The sequence below is a fragment of the Theropithecus gelada genome, chromosome 10 (assembly GCF_003255815.1).
Source record: "Theropithecus gelada isolate Dixy chromosome 10, Tgel_1.0, whole genome shotgun sequence".
Classification (NCBI taxonomy): domain Eukaryota; kingdom Metazoa; phylum Chordata; class Mammalia; order Primates; family Cercopithecidae; genus Theropithecus; species Theropithecus gelada.
Genome location: NC_037678.1, coordinates 66,399,383 through 66,421,804, shown reverse-complemented (window position 1 = coordinate 66,421,804; position 22,422 = coordinate 66,399,383). Strand labels below are relative to the sequence as shown.

The following is a 22,422-nucleotide window of genomic DNA, read 5'->3' as shown; positions in this document are numbered from 1 at the left end:
TAATCCCAGTACTTTGAGAGGCCGAGGTGGGCAGATCACCTGAGGTCAGGAGTTCAAAACCAGCCTGGCCAACAAGGTGAAACCTGGTCTCTACTAAAAATACAAAAATTAGATGGGCACACTGGTGTGCGCCTGTAATCCCAGCTACTAGGGAGGCTGAGGCAGGAGAATCGCTTGAACCTGGGAGGCAGAAGTTGCAGTGAGCTGAGATCGTACCACTGTGCTCCAGCCTGGGCAACAAGAGCAAGACTTCATCGCAAAACAAAAACAAAAAAAGAAGGCAGTCCAGGCGTGGTGGCTCACCCCTATAATCCCAGGACTTTGGGAGGCTGAGGCAGTGGATCACTTGAGGTCAGGAGTTCGAGACCAGTCTGGCCAACATGGTGAAACCTTGTTTCTACTAAAAATAAAATAATTAGCTGGGCATAGTGGCAGGCGCCTGTAATCGGGAGGCTGAGGCAGGAGAATGGCTTGAACCCAGGAGGCAGAGGTTGCAGTGAGCCGAGATCACGCCATTGCACTCCAGCCTGGGTGACAGAGTGACACTGTGTCTCAAAGAAAAAAAAAAAAAAGAAAGACCCAAGTTGCCTGCCTAAAATCACATAAGCCAATTCTTTGCAATAAATCACTTAACATAGATCTCCTACTGGCTCTGCATCTTTGGTGGAACCCTGATTAATAGTGCAGGGTTAGACTCACAAATAGAAGTTATTTATTAATACCAAATTATCATCATTATTAATTAAATGCATAATATATGTACTCAGCTGAGCTTTTGTGCCTGGCTTTGTGCTCGGTTCCAGGGAAACAGTGAGGAACAAGACAGGCAGCTTCTTCCCTCGAGCGTTGATAGCCTGACTAAGATGTTAGGACTTGGCCTGCAGGAAGGACGCGGGATCAGAGGGACTGAGGTGGTGACTGCTGCTGCTGCAGCAGCGGAGGCTGACGCTGGTTCTCTCTGGGCTGGGTTTCTGAGGCTCTCCCCGAGGGCTGAGTGTGACTGGAAGCTGAGACACTGTGACCCGGATAGAGACTAGCTGACAAAGACAGTGACCGAGCGCCTGACTGGCTACTACTGAATAGTAGCCATTGGTACAAGTCTTGGTTATGCTTTAGTGACCATGACTGCTTGCGCCCAAAGTAAGATGGCTGGTGTCTGTGTTTCTGGAAGGGGATATAAAATGCAAAGGTTAATGAAAGTTGTTCACAGTTCAGAAGCTAAAACGAGAAACTAAGAGTAGCAAAAGGCAACATTGCATCCGGCGGAACCTGCAGGTACGGGCCATTCTTCCCGCGACCCAGGGCTCGGCCGGACCGCTTTCCCGGTGGCTCCAGTCAGACGCCAAAGCGGGAGAACTTCCGGTGCGTTTCCGCGGTACCAGAACGTGGGGCGAGGCGGTGAGTGTGGCCTCCTGGCCTCTTTTTCCTTTCCTGATTCCCTGTGTTTGTGTGGCCGGGCCGCCCCTCTTCTCGGCTCAGAGTCACGGAGTGCCTTGAACTAGGCCCACCTCGCTGGGGCGGCTGGTTCTCTGCTTGTGGGACGCTGGTGTCTCTGGAGGCCCTTCCTGAGAAGCCGTCGCCAGGGCTTCCCGAGTCACACGGAGTTACTTCGCGTTTTTCTTAACTTTAGAGCCTGGGGGCCGGAGACCCTGATTGCACTCGACATGGCTCTGCCCTACTCTCTGCGTGACTTCCAGTAAGGTCTTTCTCCGAATTGAGCTTTTGTTTCTCGTTTACAAAATGGATATCATATTTGTATTAAATAAATATTTACTAAGCGTCGAATCTGTGCTAGGGATACGGCAGGACTCAAGTCTTGTGGCGGTGACAGCCCTCAATCAGACATCCAAAACTGCAGTTGTGATCATTGAAACGGAATGGTACAAGGCACCCCAGGGTATATCACAGGAGACCTGATCTAGCCCCAGGTCAAGGAACCTTTACTGAGGAGGTGAATATTGAGCTGCAATCAGAAAAAAGGATTTGACCGAGTGGGGAGGGAAGAGTTTTCTATCTGAAGAGAGAGAGCCTCCAATTTCAGGGTCTGAAAGAGGCCGTTGTGGCTGGAACAGAGAGCTTGTGGGGGACCATGATGTGAAACAAGCTAAAGGGGTTGCCAGGGGTCAGACCGTGCAGGCTTTGTAGGTAATAGGAAGAATTTTGGTTTTTCAAGAACCAGGTGGGAAACCACTCAGAAGCTGACATGGGTGGTGATGTGATTAGATTGGTATTTTGAAAAGGTTACTGCTCTTGAATGGAGAATGGATTGAGGAGCAAGCACTCTGAGTGAGAGACGATGGTAGCTTGCATTAGGGAGGTGGTGGAGAGAAGTGGATGGATGTGACTTTAGGTGTTCCAGGACTGTGAGGAACTCACAGAGCTGTCAGTGACAGAGGTTGGTAGACTGCAGAGTTCTATGCATATTTAATAAACCTTTTCCTAGTATCTCCTCTGTGCCAGGCCCTGTGCCAGCTGCTGGAGATATAGTGAATAGAATTACAGACTGGTGGAATTAGAATGAAAGAAATGTCATTATCAAGGAGGAGCACACAGATGTCACAAGGCAAAATGGCTAATTGATGAGCAGTTATTCTAAATGGAATATCTGTTCATTCAGCAAACATGAAATACTTTCTGAATTCAGGATTACAAATAGGAAGATGATACGAATTATTATTATTATTATTATTTTGAGATGGAATCTCGCTGTGTCCCCCAGGCTGGAGTGCAGTGGTGTGATCTTGGCTCACTGCAACCTCCGCTTCCCAGGTTCAAGTGCTTCTTCTGTCTCAGCCTCTCAAGTAGCTGGGACTACAGGCACGCACTACCATGTGCAGCTAATTTTTTTGTATTTTTAGTAGAGACAGGGTTTCACCATATTGGCCAGGCTGGTCTCAAACTCCTGACCTCGTTGTCTGTCCACCTCGGCCTCCCAACGTGCTGGGATTACAGGCGTGAGCCACCGTGCCCTGCCTGTTGATATGAATTATTTAGAGCAGTGTCTTTCAAACCTTTATGACTGTGACCTACAGTAACAAATACATTTTATGACACAACCAAGTGTACACACAAAGCTCCAGAAAACAGTACTTAGCTTTACTACTCTTGATGTATTGTGATATTTCAAAATTTCTGTTATTTTCATTTAAAAAATAATGCTGTTGAGACCTTTATATTGATTTCCTAATCCACAAATGGGTTGTGACTTGCAGTTTGGTGAAACGCAAAGTGTGGATTCAGGGTAAGAGTCACTTGAGGTGGTTCTGAGGTAACGATGTTAAAATGTGCTCTTATTTTTGGAAAAGGATTGGTCTTCGTTTCTGCACTGTTTTATTTTGTTTTATTTAAAGTAAAAAGAGTAAACAGGGCCGGGCATGGTGGCTCACACCTGTAATCTCAGCACTTTGGGAGGCTGAGGCAGGCGGATCACTTGAGGTCAGGAGTTCCCGATAAGCCTGGGCAACATGGTGAAACCCTCTCTCTACTAAAAGTACAAAACTTAGCCAGGCGTGGTGGCACATACCTGTAGTCTCAGCTACTTGGGAGGCTGAGGCACAAGAATCACTTGAACCCGGGAGGTGGAGGATATAGTGAGCCGAGATCACGCCACTGCACTCCAACCGGGGTGACAAAGCAAGACCCTGTCTCGGAAAAAAAAAAAAAAGTAAACAGAATTAAACAGGCAGCTGGTTTTTCTGTTTGTGAAATTTTGGCATCTTGGCTAGATTGGAATTGCCTAGAGGGCAGTGACTGTCTTAATCTGTGATGTTTCTTTGGGGGCCTGGCAAAGATCCTGGCACAATGCAGGCAGTCAGTGAGTATTTGTTAAATTAATCAGGTAGGTATCTTTGGACTAGAAGGTTAGATAATGGTTTGTTTACATATGTTTGTGTTGGTACCATTCTTGCCGATATCCCAGAGGCAATGTCTGGGATATTTAGAAGTAGGTAAAATAAGTGTACTAAGCTCTTTCTCTTCTGGCCTGCTTTCTCTTCCTAGGCCAGCTTTACCACCTGAATTCATTCTGGATGAATGGTCCAGAGCCACCACTGATTGTGGGCTCTTTGGGAAGTTGTTTCACTCTCTGGAGTTTAGGTTTTTTATGAGTGAAAGAAGAGGGGAGATTTGTGGTTGAAAAGCTCTCTAGACCTCGAACAAATTTTAGATGCTGAGCCTCCACTTTCTACCGTCTGTCCGTTTCTGGGCCTTCCCTGAGGCTTATGGGAAACTGGATATGTACTTGATTTAATCTTTCCAAATCTTTTGGGATAGTTTTTAGGCAGAATTACAGTTTTAAATGATTTAGGCATAGTTATAGTTTAGAGTGAGCCGTCCAAGCATTTTCCACCCTCACCCTCTCTTGTGAGAAAGAGATCTGAGACGATGTTAAGAGTGGATGGTGGACAGAACACTGGCCTGCAGGCAGGGTACCCAGATTCTAATTTGGGTCCTGGTGTGACCATGAGCATGTCACTTTTCTTTCACTGGTATCTTGTAGCTGTGAAGGGAGTGTCCTTGCATGTTAAACCAAAACACAAAAATCCTTTCTTTTTAATCCTCATTTTTCTCATCTGTAAACTCAATGCAGGGTTGTCATGAGGATTAAGGGAAATAATTATGTCAGGAGTCTAATTCAATATCTGGCACATACAGAATGCTTAGCAAATGAAGCGTCTTTCCCCACATTCTGATTAACTCTGATTTCTTTCTTTCTTAGCTGTTCTGGAAGACAAAGAAAAAGGGTTCTTTTGGTCACCTACCACTGGCCCCATGGCTGCCTTGCAGATAGATCCTGAGCTAGCCAAGCGCCTCTTCTTTGAAGGGGCCACTGTTGTCATCCTGAACATGCCCAAGGGAACAGAGTTTGGGATTGACTGTAACTCCTGGGAGGTGGGGCCCAAGTTCCGGGGCGTGAAGATGATCCCTCCAGGCATCCACTTCCTCTACTACAGCTCTGTGGACAAGGCTAATCCGAAGGAAGTAGGCCCTCGTATGGGTTTCTTCCTTAGCCTGCACCAGCGGGGGCTGACAGTGCTGCGCTGGAGCACACTCAGGGAAGAGGTAGACCTGTCCCCAGCCCCAGAGTCTGAGGTGGAAGCCATGAGGGCCAACCTCCAGGAGCTGGACCAGTTCCTGGGGCCTTACCCATATGCCACCCTGAAGAAGTGGATCTCACTCACCAACTTCATCAGCGAAGCCACAGTGGAGAAGCTGCAGCCTGAGAACCGGCAGATCTGTGCCTTCTCCGATGTGCTACCTGTGCTCTCCATGAAGCACACCAAGGACCGCGTGGGGCAGAATCTACCCCGCTGTGGCACTGAGTGCAAGAGCTACCAAGAGGGCCTGGCCCGGCTACCAGAGATGAAGCCCAGAGCTGGGACAGAGATCCGCTTCTCAGAGCTACCCACGCAGATGTTCCCAGCGGGTGCCACGCCAGCAGAGATAACCAAGCACAGCATGGACCTGAGCTATGCCCTGGAGACTGTGCTCAACAAGCAGTTCCCCAGCAGCCCCCAGGATGTGCTTGGTGAGAAGGAACAAGGCTCTTTGGGAGTGGGCCAAGGGGAGGATATTAGCAGAGGTGTTTTACAATAGGGAGTACATCTTGTGTTAGTCCAGCAGAAACTAAACCTGGCTAGGAGGCTGAAGATACAGGTGTATCTTTACCCTTAACCCTGGAGATTGTGATTCCAGAGATCTGGAGCGGGGCTCCCGCAGTTTCTGTCTGTCTGTCTTTCTGTCTAATAAACAAGCATCCTAGGTGAACCTAGTACAGATAATCTTCTGTTTGGGAACCACTGATAGAGCCCAGTCCTACAGAAGGAAAAGCTTTGGCCCACTGAGTGGCTGAACTGAGACCAGAACCCAGGACTCTTGGTTTCTGGGCCAGACTTTTGCTCACTGTAGCCTCTCACCTGCCTCCTCAGTTTGCTCCTGACCCTCAAGATGTTGGTCTCTCAACTGGCTTAGAACAGGACAGTGATTTTTTTTTTTAATCATTACAGTTTTTATTGTTGCCTCCCCTTTTATTACAAAAATGATAGATATTAATCATAGAAGAAAAACAAAATTTACTTCAAATCTTCACTACTTAGAAATAACCATTTGTACATTTTGGTATATTTATATTCCTTTTTTTCTGTGTATTTCATTTCAGTGTCTTCTCTGTTTATTTCTATGTACCTCCTCTCAGTCTTTTAAAAATTCAGTATATGGGCCGGGCGCGGTGGCTCAAGCCTGTAATCCCAGCACTTTGGGAGGCCGAGACAGGCGGATCACGAGGTCAGGAGATCAAGACCATCCTGGCTAACACTGTGAACCCCGTCTCTACTAAAAAAAATACAAAAAACTAGCTGGGCGAGGTGGCGGGCGCCTGTAGTCCCAGCTACTCGGGAGGCTGAGGCAGGAGAATGGCGTGAACCCGGGAGGCGGAGCTTGCAGTGACCTGAGATCATGCCACTGCACTCCAGTCTGGGCGACAGAGCGAGACTCCGTCTCAAAAAAAAAAACTAAAATTCAGTATATGCATCTATGTATATATGAGTTTTTATAAAAACAGGATTGAAGTATATTATTACTTTGTAATCTGCCTTAATATAAACGTTTTTTCATGTCACTAACAGTCACTTTTTTAGGGGCTGTTTCATGTTCCATAGTTACTGGACCAGTTCTCTGTTATGGACCATTGAGATGTTCCCTATTTTCCCTATTATAAATATCATCAAGTGGCCGGGTGTGGTGACTCACACCTGTAATCCCAGCACTTTGGGAGTCTGAGGCCGAGGGGCATCACCTGAGGTTAGGAGTTCAAGACCAGCCTGGCCAACATGGTGAAACCCCTACTAAAAATAAACAATTAACTGGGTGGTGTGCACCTGTAGTCCCAGCTACTCTGGAGGCTGAGGCAGGAGACTCACTTGAACCCAGGAGGTGGAGGTTGCAGTGAGCCAAGACCTCGCCATTGCACTCCAACCTGGGCAACAAGAGCTGTCTCAAAAATATATATACATATATCATCTAGTGAACATTCTCGCGTGTACTTATGCGTACATTTAGGGATAGAATTGCTGGGTCAGACTGTGCATGTTGCCGGGAGAAGGTTTTGCATCCTTGCTGGCTAGTAGGAAGCTATTGCCCATCACCTTTGACAGCATTGGGCATGGCAGTTTAACAAAGGCCTCTTCCAATTGGATAGTTGAAAAATGGCACCTTATTTATATTTCTTAAATACTAGTGACAGCAAATATGTGTCACATTTTGAACAGCTATTATATATTTACAAATTTTCCAGGTAATTTGCATATTTTCTTGTTGGAAGTTGAGCGAGAAATTTGAATGTAGAACTTTGTGTTTTTGGCCGGGCGCGGTGGCTTAAGCCTGTAATCCCAGCACTTTGGGAGGCCGAGACGGGCGGATCACGAGGTCAGGAGATCAAGACCATCCTGGCTAACACGGTGAAACCCCGTCTCTACTACAAAATACAAAAAACTAGCCGGGCGAGGTGGCGGGCGCCTGTAGTCCCAGCTACTCGGGAGGCTGAGGCAGGAGAATGGCGTAAACCCGGCAGGCGGAGCTTGCAGTGAGCTGAGATCCGGCCACTGCACCCCAGCCTGGGCGACAGAGCAAGACTCCGTCTCAAAAAAAAAGAAAAAAAGAAAAAAAAGAACTTTGTTTTTTTTTTTGAGACAGGGTTTCGCTCTGTCGCCCAGGCTGGAGTACAGTCACACAATCATGTCTTACTGCCACCTCAACCTCTTGGGCCCAAGCGATCCTCCTGCCTTGGCTTCCCAAAGTGCTGGGATTACTGTGCCTAGACAGGACTTTTTATATCATTGGGTCAGCTGATGATATAATGTATATTTTAACAGGTATATCTTAATGCATTAGTATTTTCATGTAATAAGTAACTTTTGAAAGTCTGGCTTAAAAATGAATAGAAATCCTGTCTTTCTACCTCTTAAACATTTCAATTCTTCAAAATATATCTTGTGAAAAGGTCTGTTACAGGAATAACTTCGTTGGGTTTTTTTTTGTTTGTTTTTTTGGTTTTTTTTTGAGACAGGGCCTCACTTGGTGACATGGGCTGGAGTGCAGTGGCATGATCACAGCTCACTGCAGCTTCAACCTCCTGGGCTCAAGTGATCTCCCACCTCAGCCTCCTAAGTAGCTGGGACCACAGGTGTGTGCCACCACGCCCAGCTAATTATTTTTGGTCGAGATAGGGTCTCCCTGTGTTGCCCAAGCTTGTCTCAAACTCCTGAACTCAAACAATCCTCCTCCATTGACCTCTCAAAGGGCTAGGACTATCCCTGCCACCACACCTGTCCAGGGATAATTTTGAATCTACATCACAGCTCTTTGAAATTATTTTTGATGTCATAATTAAATTTTAAACAAGGTCAGAAATGCACAAATTTAAATAAATGTCCTAAATGCAAAGCATAGGCTAATATTTAGTTTCACAAACCAAGTAAAGCCAGCTGAAGAAGCAAATCATTAACATATACTACACAAAGAAAATTTGACTGTATTTGAAAATACTGGTCAGAGATCCAAAATATCTCAACCAGGTAGCTATTCACATAAATCAAACTTAGTTCCATATGCTTAGGACAGGGAGCTAGTTTTTCCAGGTCTCTGGAAGTGGCAGAGATCAAACACTATGCATTTAAAGAGGTATTTGGTGTTGAGTGCATCTCTTCTTTTTATGGCCCACATGGACATATACCTCATTAAATTTCCAGCCACCTTTGAAGCAGAGAGAATGCCTGTGATGAGTGGCAGTAATTCTGCGGTAACCAGAGACCCCGTTACTTGCCCAGGGACAGTGGTGTCTGGATCATCAGGTCTCTTTGTTTGAGATGGGCATCTGATAGAAATTGGGAACATAATATTTTTTGAGTGCTACTTTGTGCCAGGTGTTATTCTAAGTGCTTTACGTGTACTGTATCCATTCATTTAATCTTTGCTGCAACCCTCAAATAAGGAAATCCAGGTCTTAATAGATTGAGTAACTTGCCCAAGGTCACACAGCTGCTAAGTGGCAGAGCTAAGATTTGAATCTAGGCAGTTTGGCTCCAGAGCCCATGCTCTTAGCCACCAAGCTGCTCATAGAGATTAAATCACAGAGCCCTGTGATTAAGCAAACAAAAAATAATCTGGCTGGCATGCTGACCCTGGAATAAGTACTCAGGAATTTTTCTTTGGTGGGAGGTCCTAGAACTGTTCCCACCCAATAGAGAATCTGTTTTATCTTTCCATTGCCCACATTGTGAAGCATTGAAGTGCGGCCTTGGGCAAGCCCTTGACCTCATCTGTAAAATGAGGCAAATACCACCTTCCTGATCGCCTGTGGAGTTGGGCTGAGGGTTACATGGTGTAGTGCAGTATTTCTGTGACCCTGGAGCAGACCATCCGCATCAGAATCACCTGGGGAGCTTGTCAGAGCTACAGATATGAAGGCCCCATCATCTCTCCTCAACCAGAACCTCTGAGGGGGAAGCTTGGGTAGCTTTACTTTTAACAGACTCTCAGTGATTCTGATGGGCAGCCAGGTTTGAGAGCCACTTGGCATAATATCCATGAACACATTTTGTAAACTTAAAATGCCAGGCAAATACTGGGAATACTTCTTCTCTTGCAGTCTGACTTTACAGAAATCCAAAGCCACAGGTTGGTTTCCCATGGCTTGAATTCATAGCGGTTCAGCAAACATTTGTTGAGTACCTGTTAGGTGCAAAATCCCATGCCAGGCTCTGCAGGAGTGACAAGGATAAAAGGTAATCTGTTGCTGAGGTCCAGTGGAATTGATGGCCTTGTGAACAGTGATGGAGAGTGTCAGCTGGTTCTCCTCTCCCTCAGAATCACTTCTCCTCTCTGCACCTTTCAGGTGAACTCCAGTTTGCTTTTGTGTGCTTCCTGCTGGGGAATGTGTACGAGGCATTTGAGCATTGGAAGCGGCTCCTGAACCTCCTGTGCCGGTCAGAAGCAGCCATGGTGAAGCACCACACTCTCTACATCAACCTCATCTCCATCCTGTACCACCAGCTTGGTGAGATCCCCGCTGACTTCTTTGTAGACATTGTCTCCCAAGACAACTTCCTCACCAGCACCTTACAGGTGAGCAGTCTTTCTGACTGAGCTGATGCAGATGTGGGTCAGAATTGAGGAACAGTATGTGTTTTGTTTCTTGCTATTCTTCCATGACCCAAAAATGTTTATATTTCAGTTTCCTAGTCTTGGGATATTTCCTGGTTTTCTCTCTCTTACTCAATTGTGTTTCTATGCCAGAAATTTTCTCTCTGTACCACGCTCACCCTATACCTCATCCCCAGTGTGCCTAAGTACAGTGGGGTACTTGGATTTGAATTCCTTCCACTGCTTTGGTTTACTCAGCTTAAAACAGCTTTTCTTTCTCCCTGTAGCCATGAATTGCTACAACCCAGTAAAGCAAAGTTTTGAAGTTTTTTATTCCCAGTGAAACATCTGCAGCTCCTTAGATCTCATTTAAGCATTAAAATAACTTTGATTTCCTGTTCAAACAAAATGTGCCAGTTTCTGCAGAGATTCTATGACAGAAAAAGTGAAATTTGCTTTTAACTTGGCAATTAAATTTTCATTATGAGTGGTAATTAGGAAAGAAGCTTCAAACAACTTACAATCTTCATCCTATGCTATTTCCTCCCTTTGCAAACAGATTAGTTTCCTTTATGTACTTGGGACAGCCTCTGTCACTCACATTGTGTAACTTTCTCAAGAATAGAAGAGGCAGAAGCTGCCAACTATCAGTTTCCATACTTTCCCTCCCATGAGCTTCTTTCTTCTGTCTGTGTGTAGTACCCCCATGAGGCCTGCTCCATATAAGGCAGCTTTTCACCAACCTTCCAATCCCACTCAGGGTAACAGAAGGGATGAATATTCATTAAATGTTGGGGCTGGGTGTGGTGGTTCATGATTGTAATCCCAACACTTTGGGAGGTGAAGGCAGGAGGATCACTTGAGCCCAGGAATTAAAGACCAGCTTGGGCAATATAGTGAGACCCCGTCTCTACAAAAATTTAAAAAATGGCTAGGTATGGTCATGCATACCTGTAGTCCTAGCTACTTGGGAGGCTGAGACAGGAGGATCACTTAGCCCAGGAATTTGAGGCTATAGTGAGCAATGATCGTGATCGTGCCACTGCACTCCAGCCTGGGCAACAGAGTGAGACCCTGTTCACTCATTGAATCCCTTTGGAACCCTGTAAGATGGAGGTATTATTCCCACTTTACAAATGAGAACACTGAGAACAGTTAAATCATTTACTTGAAGTCATACAGCTGGCAGATGGAGGTCAGGATTTGTACCCAGGCCTGAGTCTTGGTTTCCTGCCTGTGCTTATGCCCTTGTGTAGTGAATACAGTGAATCCCCTAGAAAGGATTATTGATTGATATCAGTGAAGACTTCATCGAGGTCCTGTTTCTCAGAGGTACAGAACGCTTTTCTAAAGCCAACCTACTGTTGGACGAGTCCTTGTGAGCAAGCATCTGACTTAAAGCTGGCAGTTGAAGGACCTGTGTAAACCATGGCAATGAGTCAGTCAAGCGCATGGTTTGAGCCCGGTCTGTTCCACTCAGAAGAGCTATAAAACTGTCCTTTTACTGGTTCTTCATGTAACAGAGAAATTAAACCCGTTTGTCCTTCCTCTGTGGGGAAAATTTTCCCCAAAGGTACTGGTTATGGGTTGTGAGGCAGTGTGAGGAGGCATTAGCCTGCTAACTTGCCTCTGGCAGTGGCTGTTTCCCTTCTGATGCACATTGATGCTGTCGCACAAACACGGGAGGGCCACGGTGTCACTGGCTGTCGGGACCATTGTTAGCACAACCAGCAGCTGAGCTCTGTAATTGCCAGGCTTTGTTGCCAGCAATGATTTACAAAACAGAAAGTGCCCAGCTGGATTGCTGGATGCCCAGGTGGGTTGTGCAAAGCTGATGGTTGGAAACATTCAGTCTTTGGACTTTTCACCAAGAAAATTCGATGTCATTATTTGGAAAAATCCAGGGCATGTCCCAAAAAAAAAAAAAAAAAAAAAAAAAGTCTGAGCATTCTTCATATATAACATTCTACTGAAAGTGTTGAGGAATATATATATATATATATGAGTTAGCCAGGGTTCCTGCCCTCAACGGATTTGTTCATTGATTTAGCAGGTAATTGCTGAGCATCTGCTGTATAGAAGACTCTGTTCTAGAACTGGGAATATACCTGTGAGCAAAACAGAGTCACTGACTTGACTCTTGTATTTTGAGGAAGTTAACTAACTAAGTAACTCCAGATAGCAGTAAGTATTTTAGAAGGCAGTCCTGCCCTAGTACCATTTCCCTAGCCCCAGCCTTTTGGTCTTACCTAGATTGCATCGGAGTTTACCAGCCTCCATGCTTACCCATTACCCCATCTCTCTCCCACGCTGCCACTTGAGGTGCTGCTCCATAATGCAGCTGTGATCCTGCTTCTCTGTGGTTCCTCATTGCCTAGAAAATTAAAAGCCCAAACATTGTTCGCAAAGGCCATTCTGATCTGGCTTCTTATCCTGTTCTCCAGCTTCTCCTCCCTCTCTCTGTTTTCCCCCATCAACTCCAGCGACAGTGGTCTCTTTGCAGGTTCCCAGATAGGCTATGCTGTTTCATGCTTTTTAAAAAAAATTGTGGTAAAAAACATGGCCGTTCCGTGGTGGCTCACGCCTGTAATCTCAGCACTTTGGCAGGCAGAGGCTGGAGGATCACTTGAGGTCAGGAGTTCGAGACCAGCCTGGCCAACATGGTGAAACCCCGTCTCTACTAAAAATACAAAAATTAGCCGGGCATGGTGGCGGGTGCCTCTAGTCCCAACTACTCAGGAGGCTGAGGCAGGAGAATCTCTTGAACTGGGGAAGCAGAGATTGTGGTAATTGAGATTGTGCCACTATACTCCAGCCTGGGCAAAAAGAGTGAGACTCCATCTCAAAAAACATAAATAATAAAAATGAAATTGTGGTAAAAAACACAATTTAGCATGAGATATGCTAAATTTTCAGTATTCAGTACAGTATCGTTAACTATAAGCATCATGCCATCCAGCAGATCTCTAGAACTTCTTCATCCTACATAACTGAAACTTTATACCCATGTTTCATACCTTCTTGCCCGAACCTGATTTTCCCTCTCCCTGGTACATATTTGCTCATTCTACAACATGCCCTCAAGGCATCCCTCCTCTCTCTCTCTCAATCTCTCTCTCTCTCTTTCTCCCCTTTCCCTACTCTTAGCCTACTTTGTACTTGTCACTATCATATTGCATGAGATTAATATATTGTCTGCCTGACTCCCACACTGAGTCATGGGTTCCTTTTACATGAGGCCTATGTTTTGTTCGTCTGGTTGTCTTCTTTTTTTTTGAGACATAGTCTTGGTCTGTCGCCCAGGCTGGAGTACAATGGCGCAATCTTGGCTCACTGCAACCTCTGCCTCCCAGGTTCAAGTGATTCTCTGGCCTCAGCCTCCCAAGTAGCTGAGATTACAGGTGCACACCACCACACCCAGCTATTTTTTGTGTGTGTTTTTAGTAGAGACAAGGTTTTGCCATGTTGGCCAGGCTGGTCTTGAACTCCTGACCTCAGGTGATCCACCCAGCTCATATCTGGTTATCATCAATATGTTGTCAAGGCCTAACATTTATTTCATTTCATGTTATTGGGTGTTTTTAGGTGGATAGAGTTCATAATTATTTTGGCAATGTAAATATCATAGGTATAAACAGTGGAGTCTGATCAAAGGGCATTAGGAGCACCAAAGAGGGACTGGTTAATTCTGACTGGGGTTGAGATTTGAGGGGATAAAGGACTAGGAATGGTTTTATGCAAGGGTGGAAGTGGGGGCATTTGACCATGCACTTGAGGGATGACTGAGATTTCAAAAGGCACAATGTGGAGAAGTATATTATAAAACTTTTTTTTTGTTTTAAATGGAGAGTCACGTTGATGCTATGTTGGCAGTGAGAGTCCAGTTCTCCACACAGAGGCATTCACTCAGGGCATTTGTGACTGAATGAATCAGCCCATAAAAGGCTTCCTCAGCCAGCCGCCTGCCCTCCCAGGTAGTCAAGTAAGTGGAACTGGCTTTCTTACTTAGGAGCTTAAATGGCTACTACCCATGGAGAGGGATTGGTGTTTGTGTGTGTGAGCACTTAAAAACAGCCACATTAGCATGGATAAAATCAGCCACGTAATGCGATGCTCTTAGCCATTAATTTTTTTTCGACTTTCTCATGTGAGGCCCTTTTGAGTAGAAGCCACTGGTTTTTTACAAATCCCTTGGATTTCACTTGAATAAAAGTGATTTGTTTTACAAAAATAGATACAGTTTTTTCTTTTATTTAAAGCAACGTAAGTCATCATAATTCATTTAAAACCAATGAAAGGATAATCTGAATTTAATGATATGTTAGAAAGTGAGTTATGTACAAAATAAGGATTTTTATTGTTGATTGTGTAGTATTTAGGCATATAGTCATCTAACCTGTTTTTAAAAATACTTCTAGTTACAATAGGCCATGTATGCTTTCCAACTTCCTTTTTTGCTAGTATTCTAAATATGCGTTCATCTTTAACTCTTGAGGGGAAAGCACCAACTCGACAGTGAGGTCTATGGTATTTTTATCACGATGCCCACTATGATAAATGTGCCTGCCTATGCCTAACACTCTTGCCGTTAGCTATTTCTTTTGCATGCTTAGTCTCATTGAGCCCTCACAACAGTGCTAGAGGCTAGGTCTGTAATCCCATTGTACAGATGAGGAAGCAGGCTCAGGGAGGTCACATAATTTGCTCAAAATCCACAGAGCTAATGGAAGGCAAGGCTGAGCTTTACATTCTAATAGCCTGTGGTGGGCTTCCGTATATGATTAGAGCCCCAGATGAAACATCCTAGATTTTTCAAACTGCCCTCAGGTGATCTCATTCGCTGCTTTTCACCTTCCTGGTCATCATTGTGAAACAATAGTCTTGCTTTTAATACCACTTTCTTCTGCTGCAAGTAGAAACAAAATCTTCTACCTATTGCTAGTTTCATTCTAAGTTGAATAATTATTTGGGAATTGAAAAATTTAGGAAATGTCATCTTTTTGGTCTAGCTAAAAAAATAGGATAAGATAGTGACATAGCTACTACCTTGATATTTTGAATTTCTCGAGGTGACCTAACTGAACTCAATTTATTTAACTTAGGTTTAAGAGAAGCTTTCACATGTATGACTAAAGTAATTTAGAATTTCATAATACACAGTTTAAATGATTAAAGTGTTCATGCTTTATTTTATATTTGAAGAAAAACACCCAGTAGATGTGCTTTTTGTTTTAGATAAATGCGTTTGTTTACAAAATATTATCCTATTTCAAAAGTACTTTTTAAATATTTAGTATTAATCTGCTGAGATTAAGGTGATTTATGTCCCAGTGATGTTAAAAAGTGTTGATTTGATTTTGTTTTAGTGAAAAAATAACTAGATCACTGTTAAGTTTCCTAAAGAAGGCATAAAATTAATCTGAAAGTAAAAGAATCAGAATAAGTTATTTCTTGGAAACTAAGTAGTATTTAAACATCTTCACTCTGAATTGTGAGGAGTTTTTACAAATACCAAGTTTGTGAAACTGTGGTCAAAAATAGATCAGGGGATGCCAGGGGTTAGTGGTGAGGGAAGGGTTTGACTGCTAAGGGGCAGCATGAGGGAGCTGTTTGGAGTGATGGGATGGTTCCATGTCCTGACTGGGGAGATGGTTACACAAATTTATATGCACCTTCAAACTCAGAACTGGATACCAAAAGCAAACACTGTGAACATATATCACATGGTGGTTGCATGGGGGTATATATATATTTGTCCAGATGAACTGAGCATTTAAAATTGATGAATTTACTAGCCTGGGCAACACAGTGAGAACCTGTCTCTACAAAAAATTAAAAAAAAAAAAAAAATACCAGGCGTGGTGGCTCATGCTTTTAATCCCAGCACTTTGGGAAAACAAGGTGCAAGGATCACTTGAGCCCAGGTGTTCCAGACCAGCCTGGACAACATGGCGAAACCCTGTCTCTACAAAAAATACAAAATTAGCTAGGCATGGTGGCAGGCATCTATAGTCTCAACTAGTGAGGAGGCCGAGGTGGGTGGATCACTTGAGCACAGAGGTCAAGGCTGCAGTGAGCTGTGATCACATCACTGTGCTCCAGCCTGGGTGACAGAGTGAGACCCTGTCTCAAAAAAAAAAATTGTCTAGGTGTTGGTGGCGTACCTGTAGTCCTAGCTGCTTGGGATGCTGAGCCCAGGAGTTCGAGGCTGCAGAGAGATATGATCATGCCACTGCACTTCAGCCTGGGCGACACAGCGAGACTCCATCTCAAAAAAAATAAATAAATAAAAATAATAAATAATAAATAAATAAATAAATGAATAAAATTAATTGTGTGTAAGTTGTACCACAATAAGGTTGATTTTTTGTTTGTTTTTTTTTTTAAGTCAATCCAGACTATGCCCTGTGTCCTAGAGGCTGCAGAGGGGACAGTTCCAGAAGCACCTTGGTTCCCCACAAGGCAGTGCTAAAACTGAATATTAGGGATGGATTAAGCCTCTGTCAAGACAAAAGGTCTGGGTAGGGGAAGGATGAAGCAGAGATGCCTCTGCTTTGACAGGACTTTGCTCAGCATTCGTCACTGCGTGTTGCAGCAGGCCTAGTGTCTTACCTCTACGGTGGGAATAGTCAGTTCCTGGGCTGCCTCCCAGGCTGTGGTAAAGATCAAGTTGGTGAGTTCTTTAAAAAGGACGAAGCACTTTTTAAATTAGAAACCTTATTTGTTAGACTGAAGGTGTCTGTTTTACCTGCCTTTAGTGGAATTTATTCCCAGGCAGTGTTTGAGAGGTGCTTCGGGAAGATGGGTGATGAGCGTGAGCCCAGCTTGTTCTAGCCTGTCACTGCTGGCCATTGCCAAGTGCAGGGCAGTTTCTGGGTCTCATTAGGTCATTTGGGGAGTACCCTTTGGGCTCTAACTCTATACCTGGCCCTGGGCAATATGCTTTGTGGGACACATCAATAATTAGGACGCAGTCCCCACATTTAGAGGGTGCAAATCACTGTGATACAAGCACAGTGTGAGGAATGCCATGAGGGAGGCTTGGGCACAGTGCTGGGGAACAGAGGTCCGAGCAGTTCATGTCACAAGGAGGTGGCTTGAGAGCCATGGCGTTCAGGGGCCTAGTAAAGAAGGTGCCTCCTCCCTAAGATGAGCCTTTCATTCTCCCCGGCATCACCACATCATTATTGAACAGCTGTTTGGTGCTAGGCACTGTACAAAAGTGAACCAAAAATTGAACCTGTGGTTGTCTTCATTCTTCTGTTCACGAAACATCTAATGGGTTCTTTTTGTGTGTTGGGCGCTGTGCTGAGAGTGGAGCACAGTGTGAAAGAGCCGCTGCTGTGAGGTTGTTCCTTGTCTGGTGGGCGAGATCAACAGCAAATGGCCTGTTACCTTACTGAGACTGATCAAGGTAGTCCTGGGGCTGAGGGAGCGCAGAGGAGCACCCGCTCCATCCTTGGTCTGGAAGACATCCTAAAGGAGGTGATGTCTGAGCCAAGCCTGAGTCTTTAGGAGAAATTCGTAGGTGAAGGAGGAGAAAGCAGGAGGTGGAAGGGTGTTAAGAGCAGAGGGAAAAGCGTGTGTGCAGAAAGGCGCAGAGGAAGCAGTGGCACATGTTTGGGCGGCTGCTCAGTGGCTGAAGAGCAGGGACTGTGGAAAGTCATCCAATTCCCATGTAAGAAAGGGAAACTGGAAGAGACTTGCTAATTCAGCCCAGCAGGCTCCCCACAACCTCTGGGGATGGCCTTATGGGTGTGCAGGGCCTCCAGAGCTAAAACTGTTTGAGAGAAGGCTTCTGTGCTGTCCGTACCAGGCCCCTCCCCAGAGTTCAGCCTTGCTCCAGGCAGGCTCCACTAGCTGCCTACAGACAGGCCGACCCCTGGCTTCCCCATGGCCCTCACCACCAAGATCACACAGCCCCTCTAATTAGTTATTGATCTGGCATTTTGTTGTGGCTGTGCTTCCCACTCCTACATATAGTCGATTCCCAAGTTAATGAAGCTGGATTCTGTACCATCCTCCTTCCCCCGCATCACTTTTCCCTGGGCTCACACTGCTGCTACTCCAACGGAATGGCTCCAGACAAAGACCACTGAAAACAAGCCGCACTCCTGCTAACAGGAAGATGGCACAGAAGCGGGTGGGAGGAATATTGCCTCTGGAATCAGCTGCAGAGTACGCCTGTTGCCTTTGTTGGGTCAGGTCTCCTGGGTCCCAGCATCTTTCCATGGTGGCCTGAAAGCCAACTGTGGCATGAGGGTGATGTGGATCAAAGAGCTTCTTCCACCGTCACACCCCTGTGTCTCTGGGTGGGCCTGTAGGGTAGCAGATGGTAGTCTGGGAAAAAACACTTCTTCCTTTCTGGGTAATTTGTATTCAGTCATTTAACTCCTCTCAGCTTCCATTTCCTTAAAATAGGCATTCTGTTGTATCTTCCCAGGGTGTTGGGAGGATCCAGTTGGATGCTCTGTGAAACTTCTTTGAAAACAGTAAAACAATATAAGAAGGAATCATGGGTTTGCTGTTACTCTTAGGAAGGGGCTGGGATCCCGGACAATCTGGAATGGGGTTTCAGATGTGGAAAAAATTACCATTCTGCTCCCCTGCCCATGTTTGTATTAAATGAAACTGTTCATGAGAGCATCAGAATAAGGGGTTAATAGAATATAGAAAGAACTCCTACAACTCAACAATGCAAAAACAACCCAATTTAAAAATTGACAAGGAAGTTGAATGGACATTTCACCAAAGAAGATACAGAATGGCCAATGTGCACATGAAAACATACTCAATATCCACTGATCATTAGAGAAATGCAAATCAAAACTACAGTAAGATACTACCTCCCACCTATTAGAATGGCTATGATTTAAACACACACAGAAAATAACAGGCGTTGGCCAGGATGTGGAGAAATGAGAACATTTGTGCATTGCTGGTGGGAATATAAAATGGTAAGGCCCCTGTGAAAAACAGTGTGGCAGTTCATCACAATTTAAACGGAGTTCCCGTCTGATCCAACAGCTCCACTCCTGGGTTTCTGTGCAAAAGAATTGAAAGCAGAGACCCTAAGAGATATGTGTACACCCATGTTCATAGCAGCATTATTCACAATAGCCAGAAGGTAAAAACAACACAAATGGACATTGACAGATGAATAGACAAACAAAATGTGGTATCTGCGTACAACAGAATATTATTCAGCCTTCAAAAGAAAGGAAATTCTGACACATGCTGCATCATTAATGAACCTTGAAGGATATTATGCTAAGTGAAATGAGCCAGTTGCAAAAGGACAAATGCTGTATGATTCCACTTAGATGAGGTGCCTACAGATTCATAGAGACGGAAAGTAGAATGTGGGTTGCCAGGGCCTGGTGGGAGGAGGGAAGGGGGATAGGGTAGTCGAATTCATAGAGATGGAAAGTAGGATGTGGGTTGCCAGGGCCTGGAGGGAGGAGGGAGGGGCAGTTGCTGTTCAATGGCTGCTGAGTTTTGGTTGGGGATGATGGGGTCATTCTGGAGATGGATGGTGATGATGGTTGTACAGCAATGTTAATGTACTTAATGCTACTCAACTGTACACTTAAAATGGCTAAAAGTAATATGTATATTTTGCCACAATTAAAAAAAAATATTTAAAAATGGTTGAAGTGGTAGATCTTATGTACAAATGCTCCTCAGCTTCCCATGGGGTTATGTCTTAATAAACTGTAAAGTCAGATATACTGTAAGTCAAAAATGCATTGATTACACCTAATGTCCCTAACATTGCATCTCAGCCTCGCCCACCTCAAACGTGCTCAGAACACTAACACTAGCCTACAGTTGTGCAAAACCATTTAACACAAAGCCTATTTTATAACGAAGTATTGAATATCTCATGTAATTTCTTTAATACTGTACTGAAAGAAACAATTCAAAATGTGGCTTCTTCTGAATGTGTATCACTTTGCATCATCATAAAGTCGAAGTGTCGTAAATTGAACCATCGTAAGTCAGGGTCCATCTGTATATTTTACCACAATAAAAAAAAATCAAAGGCAGCTTTTAAGGGGGATAGAAGCCTCAAACTGGCAGCCTGTGGCCCATTTAGAAGATTAGAGCAGCAATTCAGTCTTGTTGGCTTGGCGCCTAGGACTTTATGGGGTCCAGGGGCTTATAAGCACCCCCAAGCCTTTCTTAGGACCTTAGTACCAACTGGTGTAGCTACTACCTGTTCCTCTGGGATACTGCCTAGGTGTCCAGTAGAACCCCCCAGGGGGTGGGGCCGGAGTCATGGCCCCAGCCTTAACAGTGGGGCATCTCTGCCCAGATAGTAATTTTCCATTCTAGTCCTGCCCTAGCATCTCAGCTGGGTTTGGACCTTCTTTCTTGGTTTGGGGGGAGCACAGCAGGTGTCCTGGGCCTATGCCAGTGGCAGCTGATCCACCCGCCCCAGAGAGCCGAACACCATGAGGAAATTTCCACAGCTTTCTCGCGCTCGCCCCCCATCTTCTCAGGAGTGACTTATCCTCTGTTCTCTGTAGGTTTTCTTTTCCTCTGCCTGCAGCATTGCCGTGGATGCCACCCTGAGGAAGAAAGCTGAAAAGTTCCAAGCTCACCTGACCAAGAAGTTCCGGTGGGACTTTGCTGCAGAACCTGAGGACTGTGCCCCTGTGGTGGTGGAGCTCCCTGAGGGCACCGAGATGGGCTAACTCGGGCAGCGCTCTCAGCTGCGAGGGGCCCCTTGCCACAGGGCTGCAGTCCTGGCCTCTCCATTTACTTCTTCCTATCCTGGGACCTGTGAGGGCAGCAATCTCTCCAGATCCCACAAAGATGGAGCCAGAATTCCCTTTTTCACTGATAAATATGTTTCTTCATTGCCAAAGAGGCTGTACCTATCCTGAAGGCACATTTGTGCGTTCCCCATCAGCTGGGCCTTGGTGCTAACCTGGCTGAATTTCACACAGGCTCTTACAGAAACTCCTAGGGGAGACCTGCCTACATGGCAACCAGATTCCGGAACTCTGAGTGAGAAGGAATTGAACCAAAAGTCCTAGAAAGAACTGATTGCTTGTTCCATAGGAGCTTAGAAAACAAGAAACCCTGGATTGCCCAGGGGGTCTGAGAGGTCGGTTGGTGACTTTTTTTGCAGTTAAATGCAGGGTGATGGGGAAATGAGCCTGCCTCTTGCTGAATGGGAGCAGAGGACTTGGGCCTGCGGCTTCTTGGAAGCCCTTGATTGGGAAGAGAGTGTCAAGGGAGGCAGCTGGATTCAATCTGGCAGGTGGTCAGCTTCAGCTTTCTCCATCAAAATCCCATTCTCATGTCCAGAGGCCCAGTGGGTCATCTCCCAAGGTGGGTGTGGCCCCTGACCTCAGGGGCCTTGCTGGTGCTGTTACCTCCCACCTGCTCCATCCTGAGGCCTCACCCAGAAGTGGGACCCTCCCCTTCCTCACCAGAGCCACTGTCACTGTTTCTGATGACCTGGAGCGTCAACAACAACCAGAAAGGTTTCTGCCCAGGGCAGGCTTCTTAAGGCCCTTAGGAAGTTTTGTGCCTTCCAAGTGCTGAAGAAGACCTGGTCAGCCTAAATCTTCCCAGTCCTGCCGTGGAGCTGTCAGTCACTGGAATAATAAGCTCCTGGTTCCTTGGGAGTCCTGGGGGCACGCCTTTCGTGCTGTGTGGCAGGGTTCCTCTCTAGACAAGTACACAGGCCCTGCCACCCTGACATCAAACTGCTGTACTATGATCACAGTCCCTGTGCCATCCTTTTCCAAGGCTGGGGCTCACACCAGGTTTTTGAATGAGAATCCCTGCTGGTTAAGACTTTTGCTTCCACTTGTTTCCTTGGAGATGTTTTTCCAAGAGCATAATGTACATTAAAGTCTTCGAGTTGAGACAGAATCCCCTTGTGTGTGTGTCTCTTGCAGCTAATCCGCCTATCTCCAGAGCAGCCAGGCTGCTGTCCATAGACACACACCTCCCTCCAGTGTCTGGGAGACCTGCCCAACCTCTGGAGTCTGGAAGAGGCGGGCAGCCAGTGTTCCTCCTGTTCCTCTGAGGCCCCTGAGACAGGCACACAAGGAAGAAGGGATGAGGCCCCATGTCTCAATAATAACCCAAGATTCACCTTATATGAATTGGCTCCTCTTTTTCTCCCAAAGCCCACTTATCGGAACTACCTGGGGAGCTTGTGAAAACTATCTTTAAAGGAGTGAAGTCCTGATACATGCTACAGCATGGATGAACCTTGAGAACGTGCTAAGTCAAAGACAGGGACCACCTATGACATGATTC

The 22,422-nt window shown here is 45.5% G+C and overlaps 1 protein-coding gene across 2 annotated transcripts; it reads left to right on the top strand.

Annotated features, from left to right (window-relative positions):
* The first annotated feature begins 1,311 nt into the window (after nt 1-1,311).
* Nucleotides 1,312-22,026, top strand: AAR2 (AAR2 splicing factor homolog). 2 transcript variants are annotated; one of them, XM_025398579.1, is made up of 4 exons: nt 1,312-1,696; nt 4,718-5,527; nt 9,890-10,119; nt 20,670-22,026. In XM_025398579.1, the coding sequence occupies exons 2-4, from the start codon at nt 4,771-4,773 to the stop codon at nt 20,835-20,837; spliced, it is 1,155 nt and encodes a 384-aa protein (XP_025254364.1). In that variant the 5' UTR covers nt 1,312-1,696; nt 4,718-4,770; the 3' UTR covers nt 20,838-22,026. The 2 variants fall into 2 exon arrangements, with proteins under 2 accessions (XP_025254364.1, XP_025254363.1); XM_025398578.1 differs by having other exon boundaries at nt 1,318-1,398.
* Nucleotides 22,027-22,422: the final 396 nt, after the last annotated feature.